Raw genomic sequence first — 16,728 nt, 5'->3', positions numbered from 1 at the left:
GATGAATCCAATGTCCAAGACTTGAATTTCTATGCACAAAATTTGGGGGACAATCGCTCTCACCTTCCCCAAATGGTATAGTCTAAGAAGAGCGTCATCTTATCAGTTTCAAGACTTCCATCTTATTATGTGGTGAAGAAAATTGAAAATAATACTATACACAATACTTAAAAGGGAGGCGAACCAAATTCGTCACCCACCATGCATAACTTCTAAAATTGATGATGTTAGTCTCCAAGTGCTTGAAATTTTAAAGATGATAGATATAATTGTTTATCAATGTTGTTGCACAATCTTTGGCTCGATAGGTAGAGAAGGCAATAGGCAGAATTGACTGGCCATGCCATACCCCTTGGGTACAAAACATATGTGTGTTTGATTCCAAAAAAAAAAAATAAAGCAATTGTCTATTACTCCAAGAGATGTAAAGAAATCAGTATCATTCATATGAGAACACATTATTAAAATTAGGGTTAGTATAATAAAGAGTCTCTCCTTTTTTGGTAACAATAAAGAATCTCATTGAAAGGATTATAGCAACTGCCATGGTACTTTTAATTACAATATCCATGAACTTGATCTTTTGTATTTTAGTTAAAGATGAGCTGATGTCTTGGTACTTGTTTTAAGCTTACATTCTGATCCATCAATTAGAGAGAAGACTTGTTAATTCACTTCTTGTTTTTCACTTGTTCGAGGATCCATGTGAATAAATTCATTGAATGCAGTTGGGGACATTAATCAGACCCTTGAAACTGAGTGACAAGAATTAACAATTTCTGAAGAACCATGGAATTACAGAACAAGGAAACAAACATGTGAAGTCTTTTGGCGTTATGCACCGTCTTTCTGTTTCATCCTATTTTTTATAAATGTTTCAGTGTATCGTTATGGTTGTGTGTGCTATAAAATCGAAAGTGAACCAGACAAAACTGATTTAATTCTGCTTCGGAATTTGGTTCAACTATATACTGCTTTTAACTTTGAAATAAAAAACATCTAACGGCTAACTGCTTAGTAGGAAACTTATCCATGCGTAAGGGTGCTTAACATCACTTGTTCAACTTTTCTGGAATTAATGCCCGACGATACAGCCACAGTAACTCGTGAAACGTACAAAGGAGACAGTGATAAGAGAAGCCACAGGGTCTGGAAACACCAGTTCTACAACTCCATGATAATACTCGCCAGCGTTCTCAGCTTCTCTGGGCAACAATTCTCAATCTTCTACAGAACGGTTGGAGCAGAAAACAAATTAGGTAGGCAGAATAGATTTGTACAAATCATGTAAGCAATTGAAAATTATAGAAAATGACTTTAGGATAGACTCTTGAAAAGGATAAATGACTATGAAAATATATATACAAAGTTCCTGGGCTCTCATTACTGCTGCAAGAATTGCTGGCACGAAAGCTGCGAGATCCCAAAAGTAAGGCAAAAGAATGCCAGGGACCAAGGTAAGCTCATCTCCCTAAATTTTCCAGATTATTTTTTGCATCTTTCCATGGAATACAACAAAAAAAAATACAATTGAGGGCTTAATAAGAAAGCTCCTGAGCATAATGGGATGATGGGCAGAGAAATACCCGTTCCTTCCTTTGGTTCCATTCAAATCTGAGGTTTTACAAAAATATTGTACAAATTTTGACCTAAAACAGGATTATCTTCTTCAGCGCCACTAAAGACCATAGGAATTGGCCCCCCTGTTGACCACCTACCACCAACTGACGATCTGGCTATCATCTGCTGCTGCTGCTGCTGCTGTATTTTCTACTACTCTACCTGCCCAAGTCTCCACGTCTCCAAGCCTCTTCTCTCAAGCTTCCAGCCTGCCCACCATACCGTTCAACCGATGCATAATGCATTTGCATGGCAGCAACTGGATCAGAAACCCCTGCACAATTTCCTCCAACATGGATGCCTCCCCCTACAACATTCATCCCCACAACTCTTCCTTGCTGCTGAAAGCTCAGCATACCCTCATACCCATTCCGTTTCTGCATCTCCAAGAGCACATCATGGCGTCTCACATCAACTGTGAATGGTTGCACTTTTGTTCCATCGAAGCTCCTGTATGCTGCAATATCTGGCAGTGGCCCACCACCACAACCACCATCCTTACTCTGGAAAACAGACACAGAATCATTCTTCTTCACAACGGGTGACACTGGCCGCTCCTCAACCATGCATGAGGATGTTGCAAAATCCCCAAATGTAGCGGGATATTTTGCCAGCAAGATGGCAGAATCTGGCAACGTTGGAAGCCCAGTTTGTATCCGGTTCCCATCCCAAAAACCATAACTCCTCCTCAAGGGGATATCATCCAAGCCGGAATACCTGCTACGATCAACCTTCGACGAATGTAGCGCATGATCAACCCCTTTATCAATAGGGGCTTGCAACTTGAATGGCATGCCATTAGTTTCAGAAGATGATCTCTTATCATCACCCCTGTGACAGCTGGTATCTGACTTCTGCAACGGCAAGGGATGACTCAGAATTTGACCAAACAACTTAACATCACCAGTCCTGGATGAGCGTTCTATCATATCTGAGCCACTCAAAGAATGCGTTCTAGGATGATCACTTGTTGGTTGTTCCTGAGTTGTGTGCAGAAAAGGGAGCTCAGACACTACATGGGGAAGCAATGAACCATTGCACTTCTCATGACATAGGTCCTGCACTAAATACTGCTGCAAATTTTGATCTCTGCTTGCCTTCAACAAATTATCCTCTTTCTTGTTCAGCAAACGAAGAGGATAGCCTCTGAGCACCTGTGATGTGTCACTCTGATTCGAATGTCTCAAAAGATATTTATGGTATACATGTGTTTCAGATGCCTGCCACGGCATGCTCCCCATCTCCTCAATTTTTGGAGTTGGTAATGATGACATTGGCTGGCAAATATGGCTCTCAACATGAACAGAAGAATCATGTAATTCTAATCTAGCCGAAATGGGACAGTTCTTCTGGGAGCATGAAATAATCTGAGGCTCATGAACAGAGGAAAGCTCTAAAGGGACCTTATTATGTATACTAGAAGTCGAACAGAAACCAGCATGAATGCTTCCATCTTCCACAATGCTAGAACCACTGCTCATGGCAGAATTTGATGGATCACACCATGAAGTACTGACACTGTTCTTTGTATCTGGACTAACTTTTGGATGGCTTGTATCAACTAGGCCATTTTCAAAAGCTGCAGATTGTGATCCCTCTGAACGCATGTTATGCTCACAAGCAGCACCTGGCTCAGCTTGGAGATCAACTGAAGAATTGAATTTCAATGCTTCAGTACCATTTGTTCCTCCAGAACTTACAGCTTCATCCACAGGAGAAACGCTTGTTTGCATGGATTGCCTACCACAATTCTTTTCAGCAGTCAAAGCAGGACTTTCTTGGACATCTAGATTCTGCTCAGATCTCAATATAACATCTTGAGCCGCACAAACCTCACTACCCTTCAGTTCCATTGACTTGATGTCACCATCAAAACCTCTCTCACGCACAGCCTGATCATCCTCAGCAACAACAGTTCCCAACACCTTCTCAGAAATTACTTGTTCTGATTGCCCACTTTGTTTTTCCTCAATAGATCTATCCATGTCAGCCTCCAAGTTAGTGGCCCCTGCATTTCCAGCTGCATCCATGTCCACATCCATCTTGGAGGATGACTGAGTACTGCAAATAGCAGACTCCATCTCCACAAAACAAGCATCTTCAGTATCACCCTGCCTTCCATTGGAGTCGCTCACTGGCATTCCACTGTTGTTTGGCCCAGGCGGCATCACATACAGGCCAAGACACTTTTGTGACTTACTGAAGAAGATTCTGCATTGGTCTCTTGACCTGGTCCCAACATAACGAGAGATTTTCACAAAATCCTTGCCATAAATTCTCACTGCCTGGATGAAAATGGACTTCTCATCATCAGTCCAATCCATCAAATCCAACTCTCCACAACTATCATCCGAGCAAGTTTCCTCATCATCAACATGCTGTGAAACCTCAGGTGTCAAAGGTCTGCTGGATCTGTAGTTTTTCTCGTGACTTTTCCACTCCTGAAAACCCTCCCCTGGGTCAACAGAACTTGTTACACAAGAGCTCATTGCTTCAGATGATAAAGCACCACATATTCCAGCCAACGCATCAGCAGCTGCAGCTTCTTTCTCATTTGCAAGGATACCAACACTACTCCACCCTTCTAAACCAGCATCACCACGAGACGTTTTAAAGCCATTAAAACCACCTGAAAAATAACTTTCCCCAGAACGAGTTTTCATGCTTTCATCAGCTTGCGCAGCAATCACAGAAGCTGCTCCTAATATATCAAGGGAAGCAGCATTAGCCTCTCGATTCCACTTCTTTCCTGATGTCACCATGTAAGTGTTTGTAGGACATATCTTTTGTTGTTTCTTCAGTTGTAATCTCTTCTTTATTTTCTCAAAACTAACTGATTTCTGATTTTTGTAGTAGAACACAATGCAATCAGCAACTGTTTTGTGATCAAGAAAAGATGCAATTTTTCTGAAGTCCTTCCCAAATGTTGCAAGCATCTCCATAAAAATTTCCTTCTCCTTAGAAGTCCATGGATTGACCATTGACCTTTCCTTCTCAACAGCACAGGGATCCTCAACTAATCCATTTGCTGAGATGAACCTTGAAAAATTCCTCTCCTTCTCATCCAAGATTAAAGCAGGCATTTTCAGGCTATTCCTGCAAAGCTTGATTTGCGAATTTGACAGTAGCTTGCTGGCAAAATCTATGATCTCCGACGTAGGGACCAGCGTCAAATTACCTGCTGCAGCATATCAAATGCGGAAAGATAAGAAGCACAACCAAAAAAAAATCTTGAAGAAATACATCAACAACAAAATAAGCAGAAACATTTATAAGTAATCCAAAAAATCAAAATATTATTAAAATAACAGGTAAGATTTTGACAACACTAGTCAGATTCAGAGCTTATAGCAAAATGAAAAAGCTCGCTCGCAGTAAAAGAAAACAATGCAATACTTACTTGAAAGAAGCTTCCCAACAACAAATCCTAAAAATGAGGAAAACTTCAAACCCATGAAAAATGTTTTTGAAACAATTTTGTTGGTAGGTACACTACCAAAAAGGTGAAGCAAGTGAGCTCAGAAAGTCTAAACAGATTTCAACCTTGACAAATTTGCCATACTAGTTGTAGTGTTGAAAGGGGAAGATTTTGCAGAAAATATACAGCATGCCTGCATGCCCTAAGCAGGTGTAGTTCATACCTTGCTCATTTTCCACAGAAGAAATGGAAATCACAATTAATTTCAGCTGACACATTAACATGTACAACTAGAGAAATCTAATGCAAGACATCCTTTAACCAGAAGAGTCAATCTCAGTCCTAGCATTCCTTTGTTCTCCCCAAACCAAAAGAAATTTCCAAAAACCTGGCAGCCTATTTTCTTAAACAATATATTGGATAAGCTTACTAATAACAGTTACAACCCAAGCATCAGTTTATGAATTATGAATGATTTCTAAGAGAAAGAACCTTGTTTGGTGCTGGATTCTCATTCAAAAGTTTAGAAGAAAAAAGATTTGGGTCGGTCAAAAGATTAAAAGGAGATCTTGAGAATGAAAAGAGAAGAAACCAGATTAGGACAGCAATCCCAAATGCATTACTAACCAGCACCAAAACTCTGAAATTATATAAAAAGATTAAAAAAATCGTCTCTAATAGGTGGGGGATGCACTACATATATATACACCAATTAAAATTCCTAATTTGACACATAAAAAGACTAAGAATTACTCCAAAAGACTCCACAAGTTGAATAAACTCAAACTAGAATTCTATATAATTATTAGGTATCCTAATCAAACTCATACACTGGCTAAGAATTACTCCAAAAGACTCCACAAGTTGAATATAACTCAAACTAGAATTCTATATAATTATTAGGTATCGTAATCAAACTCATACACTGGCTTCAATACTGAAATTACTACTAATCCCCATGTATACCAATGCCTTCACTTTATAGGCTTATAAATTAGTAGGTCCATTACAGAAAATAAACCCAGGAAAAAGAAGGAAAAAAAGAAAGAAACATAATACCTCCAGAACCCACCCACAGGGCAAAAGAAAGCATTCTAAAGCCAAAATTACCCATTTGGACATTCTTAACTGCATCAACTCTCCCAGTGTTGAGAAAAATTCTACCACGAGTTTCACAAAATATATGAGCTTGATGTGATGCACACCCAGTTTCAACTCCAAACAATACTCCAGCATCTCACAAGTATTTAGAATGTAATCTTCTAGGCAACGAGCTTTTTCTTCAAAAGATTCAGGTGGAATAGCCAACTCCATGTGCTTGATCTTTGGATCAGTATCAACTATGAGTGGTATCATGGTAAGAAATCTCGGTCTCGAGGCCAATCTCAGTGCCAGAAAAACAAAATTCCGCCAAGATATGGTAAATTTTGGGCCCAACTAGAGTGAACTTGAGATCCCATCCCAAGGGGTTTTAAGGATCAGGTTGGGATAAAACTTGTCATTTAGCCTACTTTAGGCATTTGAAACACACAGGTAGCCCTAGATTTGTGAAAAAAAAACAATCCTAAGTATGGGTTCCAACTCGATGCTGAAGAAATGAACATGCGGTCTTATAAATATGAAATACAGAACCCCTAAATGATATAAATAAAAACCAAGTGAAAACATAACGTTTCAGAATTCCATCCATATCGGTAATTCACTACTCAATAGAACAATACAACATCACCAATCTCAAGAATACAGTGCAAGCATCATAACTTCATAAGAACAAGGTGAAATGAAATCAATTAAGGCCCGAACACCTTCAAATACCCCAGAACAAAGTATTCAATCCACATCCAAACACCTACTCTAGAATATAGTATTTAGAAACAATCAAATTTGAGGAAAATTTTCACCTTGTTTTAACAACACCTTCAAATACCCTTGATTGATGTTTAATGTATGTGAACTAAGGCCTCCTTATAAGTTCTGCAGGTGAAAATCTAGCAAGATTCTGGCCAAAACCCCGGAAAAAAGTGATGACTGAGAAAGGAGACTGAGCACCAAGATCCCTGGTCAAACTGACTCAAACGAGACTAGGTAAAAAGAGATTCCTATCTCATTTCGAGTCGACTAAGACTAGGGAGTAAGGGGGTAAACTCGACCAAGATCCTGGTGAAAAAACAAGATCTCAGACAAGATCCCGCCGATATCTTGTGAGTTTTCATACAATGAGCGGCATATTCATAGAGTCCTCCATGAAAGTAACCTGATATTCAAAGAGTTGAAACACAAACTAAATCTCTCAAAAATAGCATCTTGCACACCAATGATTTCTTGAGGAGTTCGACACACAAAATTTGAACAAGTTAGAATCCCCTATTGTGGTTTGTGCAATGATTCTCTTCTTGATTCCAAGAAGTCCAACAAAGTTGTGACCAAGCTCTATGATGAATTTATCACATTTTGCTTCACTCTTCTCAATCACTTCCCTGAACCTTGCATCATTCTCCTTTTGAGTCTTAACCAATTACTTAAACCATGTACATCAATATTGGTGATGTGACCTCCAGAAAGGATATTGCTACATAATTAAAAAAAGAGGGGGGGGGGGGGGAAGAGAAAGAATCTTCCCCAATCAAGCTCTAATACCACTAGATGTAGCCCTGAATTGAACAAGATCATTTAGAGGACAATCTCCCAAGAACTCAATTCAAATAGAAGAAGCAGAAGAAAGATTTGCACTAAATTATCACAGGAGATCTGGGGAAGGAGAAGAAATCAAAATTAGGCTAGCAATCCCATATGCACTACCAAACAGCACAAAACTTGTCCAAAAGATTATATCAATTCATCTTAAATTGGTGGGGGTTGCACTACATATCTATAAACCTTCAATATTCTAATTTGACTAATAAAATAACTCCTAATCACTCTAAAAGACTCAATAAAATTCTATATAGTCATTAACCAAATGTAATTCAGACACAGACTTCCATATTGAATTCAACTACTAATCCTGTGTGCTAGCACTGCCCCATATCATGGGCTTATAAAATAAAGCCATTACATCAATAAAGAGAAAAATAAGAAGCCTAAAGTCTATAGAACCCACCCATGAGCCCAAAAAAAAGGTATCCTAAAGTTAAAATGACACAGTTGAACAATCTGAATTGCACAAGCTGGTGGTTATTATTTGAAATGAAATCCCTTGAAAAAGGTGGGCTGTTAGTAAGGATTAGGCACACTATTATCTAATACTTAGTTGAGGATTTTTTTAATTCTATTTTCAGTCAAAGGACTCTCCATTCTATGGATATTACTTCAGGCCCCATAAGGAAAATAATCATAGATTAAAACCATGTAAAATTACTTTTTTATTATTTTTTGAGTTGTTGAAGCAGCAAGGCTGGAGTTGGGCTCCATTATAAATCAGGTCTGGGGCTGTCAAAGCTGCATGGCCAGCTCCACTGTTCGCCAAGCAAAGCTCCAAAGGAAAGTCTCAGGTAGGCAACCTCAGGTCTAAGACCTCTTCTTCCCCTTTAATATTTTTTGCATGATACTAGAATACTAAAAAATTGTTGGAGGTGCATATTTCTTTTGCAACAGTTGAATTTTGTAAAAAGATGAATATTTTCCAAAAAAAAACACAAATTCAGTATTACCCCCAACGAGGTGAACAAGTAGCAATCTGACGTCCCGAAGAAAAGAACTAACACAAATATCAAAACCTATCAATCACAACATTGACGTGGAAACTCATTAGTTTTAATTTAAAAAAAAAGGAGCTATAAACCTATAAGAATAGGAAGGAGGCGGGGGCTTGGGAAAACCCACAGGCTCAATATTAGACACATCAGAAAACCAAATTTTCAAGTCTCACATCCATGTTTTCATCATCTCCATTTTCAGATCCTAGCAAATGATAAATAGAGCAGCTGAGCAAGGTTTGTAAACAAAAAACGCATTCCCTTTAAAATTTCCCTTTATTTTTTTGGGAAGAGCACACAATATCAAGATAATTATAGTAAACCATTATAAGGACCAGGTGACACTGCTACTCTAAGAATAACAACTTTTTATATGATTTACCTTCCCAAACCCCACAGAAAAAACAACTTTTCATATGATTTAATCCCTCCTGACACCCTCCAGATAACGGTATCTTCACCACATTCAAACGTTTTGCATCAATAATTGATACTCTGAATATTAATAAATCCCAACCAGATTAGGTTTTCATTTCTTTTTTAATAATACTTTAAGCTTAAAAAGATCCCATGTTTCATTAGATGTCAACAAAGCATACAACCAACAACATAGGATGTCATGGAATAAATTTTGATTATTTAGAAAACCAAAAACCAAAACCAGAGAGAGAGAGAGAGAGGAAAGAAAAAAAAAAAAAAGAAAGAAAGAAGTACAAAATGTCAAACAAGACCACTCACCTCATAAGGCATTAATATAGCATACAAGGCATCGCCTAGAGAACAAAGCATGCCATGTACAAAATACAGACCATCGCCTAGGTAACCATAAAACGCCGCCTTGGTGACGCTTTAAAAACTATGCTAAGATGAGTCTAGTGGTGACACTTTGATAACTATGCTACCATGTGTATCTACCAAACTCATAAATTCAGGCATATCATTCTTCTCCAGAATAGCTTCCGACATATATGCTGAGTGACTTTTAGTTGTCTAATCATGAAATTTTCAGTAAGATGAGTCAATCCAGGATACATTATAAAAGTTTATAAAATAAAGAATGTACTGATTAATTAAATGCATTGATTTGGTTTGTCATCACTCATTAGCGATGGCCTAAATTTTTCTCCCTCCCTCCCCTCTCTCTAGTGAAGTACTTTCTCTGCCTTCTTTATACCTAGTTTCTCTTTTCTTTTTCATTCCTCCCTCTCTCATCTCCAAGGTAAGAATTCTCCTTGACTTTCATCTTATCTTTGCTCTCTCCTGCTTCACAAGTAACATATTTACTCATCTCTCCATTAATTTGTTCAGTTTAAGGCCCTCATTTTAAGGGGATTCTGTTTCTTCATTTCAAATGGAATATATTTCCCCCTCCATAGGGGGCAAAGTTGTCCCATCAATTCCCGTCTTCGTTTCTTCCACTGTAAACTTATTTAAATCTAACCTCAGTAACTGCATCCCACTCCACTCCATTGCACAAAATTGACTGCAATTATTTGAGCTAATGTAAGTATGTTTTCATATATCTTAAAAATGTACTTGAATTGTGATAGTCACCAAATGGAAAGTCCGAACATATTTTGAGACCAGATATGGCCCATATCTAGTCATCAAGTTGATATACCCTATCCCATTGTTGCAGCCATTGCTTGCAGACCAATCAGTGATACCAGGTCTGATTGGTTTTTCCTGAATAAGTGATGTAGAAGCTGGGCGGCTCCAAACAAGATTCAATTGGACCAAGAGGACCAAGGTAATCAGGCTCAGCTGATTGTGCACAAGGGACCAGAAAAGGCCAAACGATGTTATTGTGAACAGTGTCACAGCCCTCTTTCTGCCGTGGAGGAATGTTAATCGAAGAATTTGTGGGGCCAGGACCAGATCTTGTGATTTTGATCTAAATATCTTATTTAGATACTACTTTTATGTTGTTCCTACTTTTCTAACAGTCAGCTTCTAGTTTAGTGATTAAGGTCCATTTGAATATTGTGAAACTTGCAGCAGTTGTTAACCAGTATACAATGTTCATTATAAACCACTCTGATTATACTTCTAAGTGTCAGATTGGCTCAGAACCTAAATTCTTTATTTGGGCTAATATGATCCTAGTTTTGACATTGCACAGTGACTGACCAATTTAAGAAGTTCATCATGGCTGAACAGTTGCACATCCATAGTCATTAATCAAGGATTCAGCACACGGAAACGAGTGCATAAATCAAGAGATGAGACAGATGCAAGTTCCATGGGAATCGTCATAACAAGCCAACAAGCATGCCTTTTAGCCTTACTTTCAACCATAACCTTAACCTTATTTAAAAGAAAGAAAAAAAGAATAATTCGAATAATTTGGTTCGGGATCGTCCTGAAGGTGGTATCTGGCTGGACCCTGCACAAATAGGATCCAGACATGATATAATATATCATACATATATGTATGGACGTACACGCGCGTATCAGAAACGAAAAAATTGCGGATATGGTCAAATGGTGAAATTTATCTTTGCCAAGGAAAAGACAAGGGTTCGATACTTCGATTCCTGATATCCACCCATGTTGAAATAATAATGCAATATAATTACTTTTTTGGAATAGACGACGTGTAGTGGTTCTACGTCAAACAGACACAAAGCATCTGTTTAGGTATCTAACAAGATATGTCAACAAATCTGTTCAACGCTCTCAATTAATTTTTGGTATGCTAAATATGCTAAATTTCTAAATGACAAGGCAACGACAAAGACGACAGAAACCAGAGGATACTCTAGAGGTAATAAATACCATTTACCTATTCCATCCCCCAACCCCCCCCCCCAAAAAAAACTCATACCCTACACTTGAAATAAAGAAAATCTCCAAGAGAGAGAAAACGCATACTGATATACTAAATACTAACCCGTTTCAAGAAACGAAGAGCATTCAACATCGAAGGTAATTAATTCCAGGAAAATCAAAATTAAATAACTGATAATGCACAGAGAAGTAAACTATTGTTATATTGTTTTGAAAGCTTCAAAAGTTTCAGCAATACCTTAAAGTTGATGCTAATCTAATTCATTCAGAATATATGGAGAATCTTACCAGGAGAAGAGAACCGAGAGCGGATAGATGATCGACTTTTCTGGTGCCCAGCATGCAAAGATCGGGAGCTCAATTCAAACCGCTTCTGAGACTTAGGCCGGCTCTTCCTTATTGAAAGCAAGCGCATGTCTTCCTTCCACAAGTGTTGAAATGCCCTAAACTTCAGAGTGAGAACTCGCTCCTTGAACCTTAAGAAACGTTTCCTTGTCACAAGCTTCTCTTTGACAAGTGCCCTGTTCTGTAGGCACAAGGCACCACTAACACCCAAAATATCAACTTGATGATGTTCAGAGGGCAACCGTTTGCTAAATAATTCAGACGCTTTTCTTGCAGTATCTTTATTGGCAGCAAATATTGGAGCATGAAAATGACAAGTTATACCATCCTGTGAACTCGAGTCACTGGACATCTGTGCAGTGATACCGATGTCAAAAAGGTGATTTGCGTCCACTGCATCCACTGAATTCTTCTCATCCGTGGGGAATAGACATTGTACACCCTCTGTTGTTGATCTAGCTGCCACAATATCTACAGAAGATTCTTCATGCTTGAACACCGCTGCTGAGGTGTCAGGATTTTCCATCAACTGCGGTTCCACACACTTCGACATGGCAGTTCCTGGACTGTTGACATCATCATCCCCAACTCCAGCGCTTACTTCTTCAAATGTATCATTATGAAGCACTGGCTTCTCCTCAACAATATCACCAAAAGAAGCTACCTGCAAGGGAGCTGAATTTGGCAACACATTAGATGCATCACATACTTCATCAGAATCTTTAGGTTTCACTTGCAATGAATCCAACCCTCTTAATCTTAAACAAGAACCACCAATTTCTAGTTCAGAATTCAATGATTTGAGTTCCGTCTCAAATAAATCAATTTCAAATTCAGTCTTCTCCACTGCCTTCAGAATATCACTTTTTAATAACAGCAACTTATTTGTCCCAGTAGATCTCACAAAACAAGAGTCACCAGAGCTTGCATCCTCAGCTTGCAGCAAGTCAGCAAGTAGGGAGCTTAAATTATTCCTGGGATTGATCTCCAAATTCTCCAGGCTAAGAGAGAACTCCTCAAGGCAATTCTGAAATCCTTGAGCTGGTGAATCGCTTAAATTACTCATATCATTATCAATATTTGCCCCCTTAGCATATGATTTTTCATCAGCACCTACAGCAACAAAACAGTACAATGAGTAAATGACCTGAAAGACAGAACCATGTGATACAAACATGTCACAAGCATCAGTAACTAATGTCAAGAATAACTTAAACACCTGAAAAGGCAAAAAAGAAATGCCCATATGAAGAAATCTCAATAAACCGGGAAGAAATTAGAGAAGATCGTGTAACCAACTGCACAGAGATTTGCCATTTCTGAAGCATAAAAAGCAGGAGATCTTTATGCAGAAGCATGAACATTTGAACAAATTGTCCACTGTAGACAAATAGCTTACTAGTGCCTATAATTGGAAAAAAAAATCAAACTTTTTAGAAGAACGATGCCACGAAAACAAGAGGTGCAAGAAACATGCCAGAACTCAAATATACAACACTGAACTAGTGGATAAACGTTTTTAAAAAAAAAATTTGAAGGACAACATGCTCCCTATGAAAGAAGATATGCATCAATGACTTAAACAGGTATAAAACAGATATACTATGTAGAAAGTTCATAATAATAATGAATAAATCAAAAACTGAGTGGAAATAATTAATTCTGTAATAAAAATAGATAACACACACACACACACATATGGAGCTTCATTTGGACTACTTAATAATAACTATCCTATCCTATCCTAGACATAAAAAATGCGATTTGATTCAATGCCCATACAAGATAATTTCACTATTTTCAAAAAATCAAAACCCTCTCCCAGCCGCCCCCCGCCCCGGCGGGGGGGGAGGGGGGGGGAGGGGAGACGATTCTTCAAGGGAAACACTTTAGCCTCAAAATGGGATTATAATAGAAATTAAACTATATATTATGAAAAAGTGGATTTCCTAAGCATGGACAAATAAATTAGTCGAATGGCATAAAAATTTTGAGGGGATTTCAATAACAAAAAGATTAATCTTGTATATTACCATCAGAATGACAACGTGAAAAAGTTGACCTGCTACCAGGAAACTTAGCAGCATGTGTCTATCCTATGATGATTCAAAGGCACATGGAACAGGAAAATTGTCCAAAAACCTGTGCAGAGTTGTACAACATAAATATTACTAACCATAGGACCCAAAAGGAATTACAACATGCAGAAAGAGCAGAGAAATCTGGCTGTAACAAACAATCCTGATAAAACATTCCCAAACTCTAAAAGAAGGTAAAATTCCTTTCACCAATTAACAGCACTAATTCCATCAGTAGATGTACAACATTGAATCTTTTAACAGAAAACTTCAAGAATTCTAGGCCATACCTGGTGATGAACTCCATGCAACAGAAGAGGGAGTTGCAGGAGAGGCACACTCCGATAGACCTGTGATTCTAGGACTTCTATCGGATAGGCTTGGAAGAGGACCATTATGACTGTAGTTTGAACACAAAACCAATCCGCTCTTGCCAACAGTTTCATCGGGGATTTCCACCTTCTGCTTCTCATACTTTGCCAGCCCCTGGCCCCATCCAAGTCGCTGCTTCTTTCTAGAGCATGAATCTTCAAAAGAAACAGCTGAGTCTACAGCAGCAGAAGCATCGCAAGACACTATCCGGGATGGAGGCACTTTCCCATGCTGTAACTCAGGCTTTGTCACATCGGAATCGGATTTGATGCTCCGGTAGCTACCGGAATGGCTGAAACCAGAGCCACGTGATGACAAGCTACTAGATCGGGTCCACTTTAGGGGCTTCCAGGTTATTGATTCAAGCAAGTGATCTTTCTCATATTTGTGGCCACTACCGAGGCCATTGGTAACACCACTAGTATCATTTTGATCGCCTAAAGAGTTTTCAACGTCTAACGGAAGGCTAGATGAGTATGTTAGCAGATCATCGGCTGACCTCTGAGATTTCATTTCATGCTGCCTGCCTAAGGAGCTAAAAGATGCATCCGTCTCCCTCTCCTCCCACAGGTGCGTTCCTTTCCAATCCTTCTGGCTGCAGAATCCTTTACTTTCCCGACTGCTCCGCCCATACTTTACATCTACAAGGGAAGCAGAAGGCCGGCAAACATCATCATCCACCATTCTCTCACTAGACCGTGAAATCGTACATCCATAACCAGAATCTTCGGATGAGAGCTGGTAACCACCCTGCTTACCATGACCTTCAGAAGATAATTTTACAAAAAAAAAAGGATGAATTACAAACAAAATCAAATCAAGCACCAAACGAGACCTCGCAGAAGCCGGGGAAAAAAATCCTAATTTTTTAAGGAAATTGGACATCAAAGTCGCAAGAGAGAATTCCTTAGCCGTGGTTGTGGAGAACATAGATCCTCCCCCAACAAAACCAGAAAAAAAACGTAGCAGACGATTCGAAAGAGACGAGGTTGTTAAAAAAGAGAAATTAAAAGACTTAGGAGAGAAACATTTTAGGAAGAGGGAAATTTTTCATTCGTCTTGCTCAAAACCATTGCCTTGCCAACTTGTGCAGCACATCTATCGATTGAGTCGATGGACAGAGACAACGATGGTTACTCTTGCAGAGAGAAACTATAAGTTCATAGAAAAAGTGTTGCTACAGACACAGCTGCTTGTTTTTGTTAAAAAGAGTGGAGATGGAGAAAACGAACCTTGTAGGCGGCGGAAGTCGTTGGAACCAAAACGACCTAAGTCGCGGGATCCGTGATGAAAATCCCTCCATCTTCCAACAGAACTTATGGTATCCGACTTCTCAAGCTTCTTTTCCTTCAAGAGATCCTTCCGATCCCAGTGAGATGGCTCCGGCGGCATGAGAAAACCGCCAATAGCATCGGCAACCAGAATAAATTATGCAGAACACCGCAGCTGCCTCTGCCCGCCCCTTCAACACCTTCGAAGCCACAACACAGCAGTTTCCACAACCAAAGCTGAAGAACCTCTCTTTCTAGGGTTTCCAGTAACAGATCCAAAGAAAAAATTATTGAGCTGCTACCTATAGTTGATCTCCCCGATTTGGAAACAAATTCTCCGCGTTTCTTCGCAATCTTCGCCTTCCGTCAATCTCTCTCACCGTCTCTGGGGGAGGCGCCGAACGTAAGCCGATAAGAGACAACCAGCCTGGATTCAAAAGATAGAGAAAGAGAGAAAGGCAGAGAGAAGGCATCTTAACGATGCAATTAATCGAAATTAAATCCACTTTCAGGTCCGCCATATTTCTTTTTCTTTTATTCTTTTGTTTATTGTTTATTTATTATATATACATATATATATATATTCACTGTTTTCCTTTCCTTTAATTTTAACCCTCTCTACCCCACTACCCGGAGCCCACTCCACGTTTCCTTTATTTACGTTTTTCTTTTCCCTACCCGAGGAAAAAAAAGATGTATTTGTGATGTTCCTATAATACCCTTCACCTGTTTCCTGAAATGCAATTTTACCCTCGCGCGAGAATGGCAGCCATGAACGTTGAAACGTGCGTTCCAGTTCCTGACTCCCTAGGCTCCCACGAGTCTTGTTAAGAGAAAGACCACTTTGCCCTCCGAGGCAGCACAAGAGTTGACTTTTGACACTGGCTTCACCAGTAGTGAAACAGGGCATTTGCGAAATTATAGCCCTTAGAATGGGAAACATGTTTTGCTGTTTCTTATTTGTATATATACGCACTTCTTCAGTTCTTCTACCGGACTTTTTTGGTGTCGCGACTCGCAATGAGCATGTAATTTAAGGGAGAGATTAAGGGTAAAAAATTGGTGAAGTCGTCATCTTTTCTTTTTTTCTTTTTTTTTTTTTTTTTTTTTTTGGCGTTGTTCAACCAAGGACCAAGGAT

At 39.0% G+C, this 16,728-nt stretch overlaps 1 protein-coding gene across 3 annotated transcripts; it reads right to left on the bottom strand.

Moving 5' to 3' along the window:
- Nucleotides 1-930: 930 nt before the first annotated feature.
- Nucleotides 931-16,042, bottom strand: LOC149023576 (uncharacterized). Of its 3 annotated transcripts, none has more exons than XM_089144121.1 (4): nt 15,551-16,042; nt 14,237-15,082; nt 11,812-12,981; nt 931-4,798 (listed from the first exon to the last, which is right to left on the bottom strand). In XM_089144121.1, exons 1-4 carry the CDS (start codon nt 15,708-15,710, stop codon nt 1,779-1,781), a joined length of 5,196 nt encoding a protein of 1,731 aa, XP_089000247.1. In that variant the 5' UTR covers nt 15,711-16,042; the 3' UTR covers nt 931-1,778. The 3 variants fall into 3 exon arrangements, with proteins under 3 accessions (XP_089000247.1, XP_089000246.1, XP_089000248.1); XM_089144120.1 differs by having other exon boundaries at nt 932-4,801; XM_089144122.1 differs by having other exon boundaries at nt 932-4,801; nt 14,237-15,068; nt 15,551-15,639.
- Nucleotides 16,043-16,728: the final 686 nt, after the last annotated feature.

The sequence above is a fragment of the Hakea prostrata genome, chromosome 2, assembly GCF_041222555.1.
Source record: "Hakea prostrata isolate BN-2017 chromosome 2, UWA_Hpros_2, whole genome shotgun sequence".
Taxonomy (NCBI): domain Eukaryota; kingdom Viridiplantae; phylum Streptophyta; class Magnoliopsida; order Proteales; family Proteaceae; genus Hakea; species Hakea prostrata.
This window is presented reverse-complemented; position numbering and strand designations above follow the sequence as displayed.

Excerpts from the sequence above, each read along its gene's own strand:
- LOC149023576 (XM_089144120.1), bottom strand. The coding sequence starts at position 15,710 with ATGCCGCCGGAGCCATCTCACTGGGATCGGAAGGATCTCTTGAAGGAA. Across the intron at positions 15,083-15,550 it reads CGACTTCCGCCGCCTACAAG|GTCATGGTAAGCAGGGTGGT; the intron begins GTTCGTTTTCTC and ends TATCTTCTGAAG. Across the intron at positions 4,802-11,811 it reads CTCTCGGTTCTCTTCTCCTG|CAGGTAATTTGACGCTGGTC; the intron begins GTAAGATTCTCC and ends GATATGCTGCAG.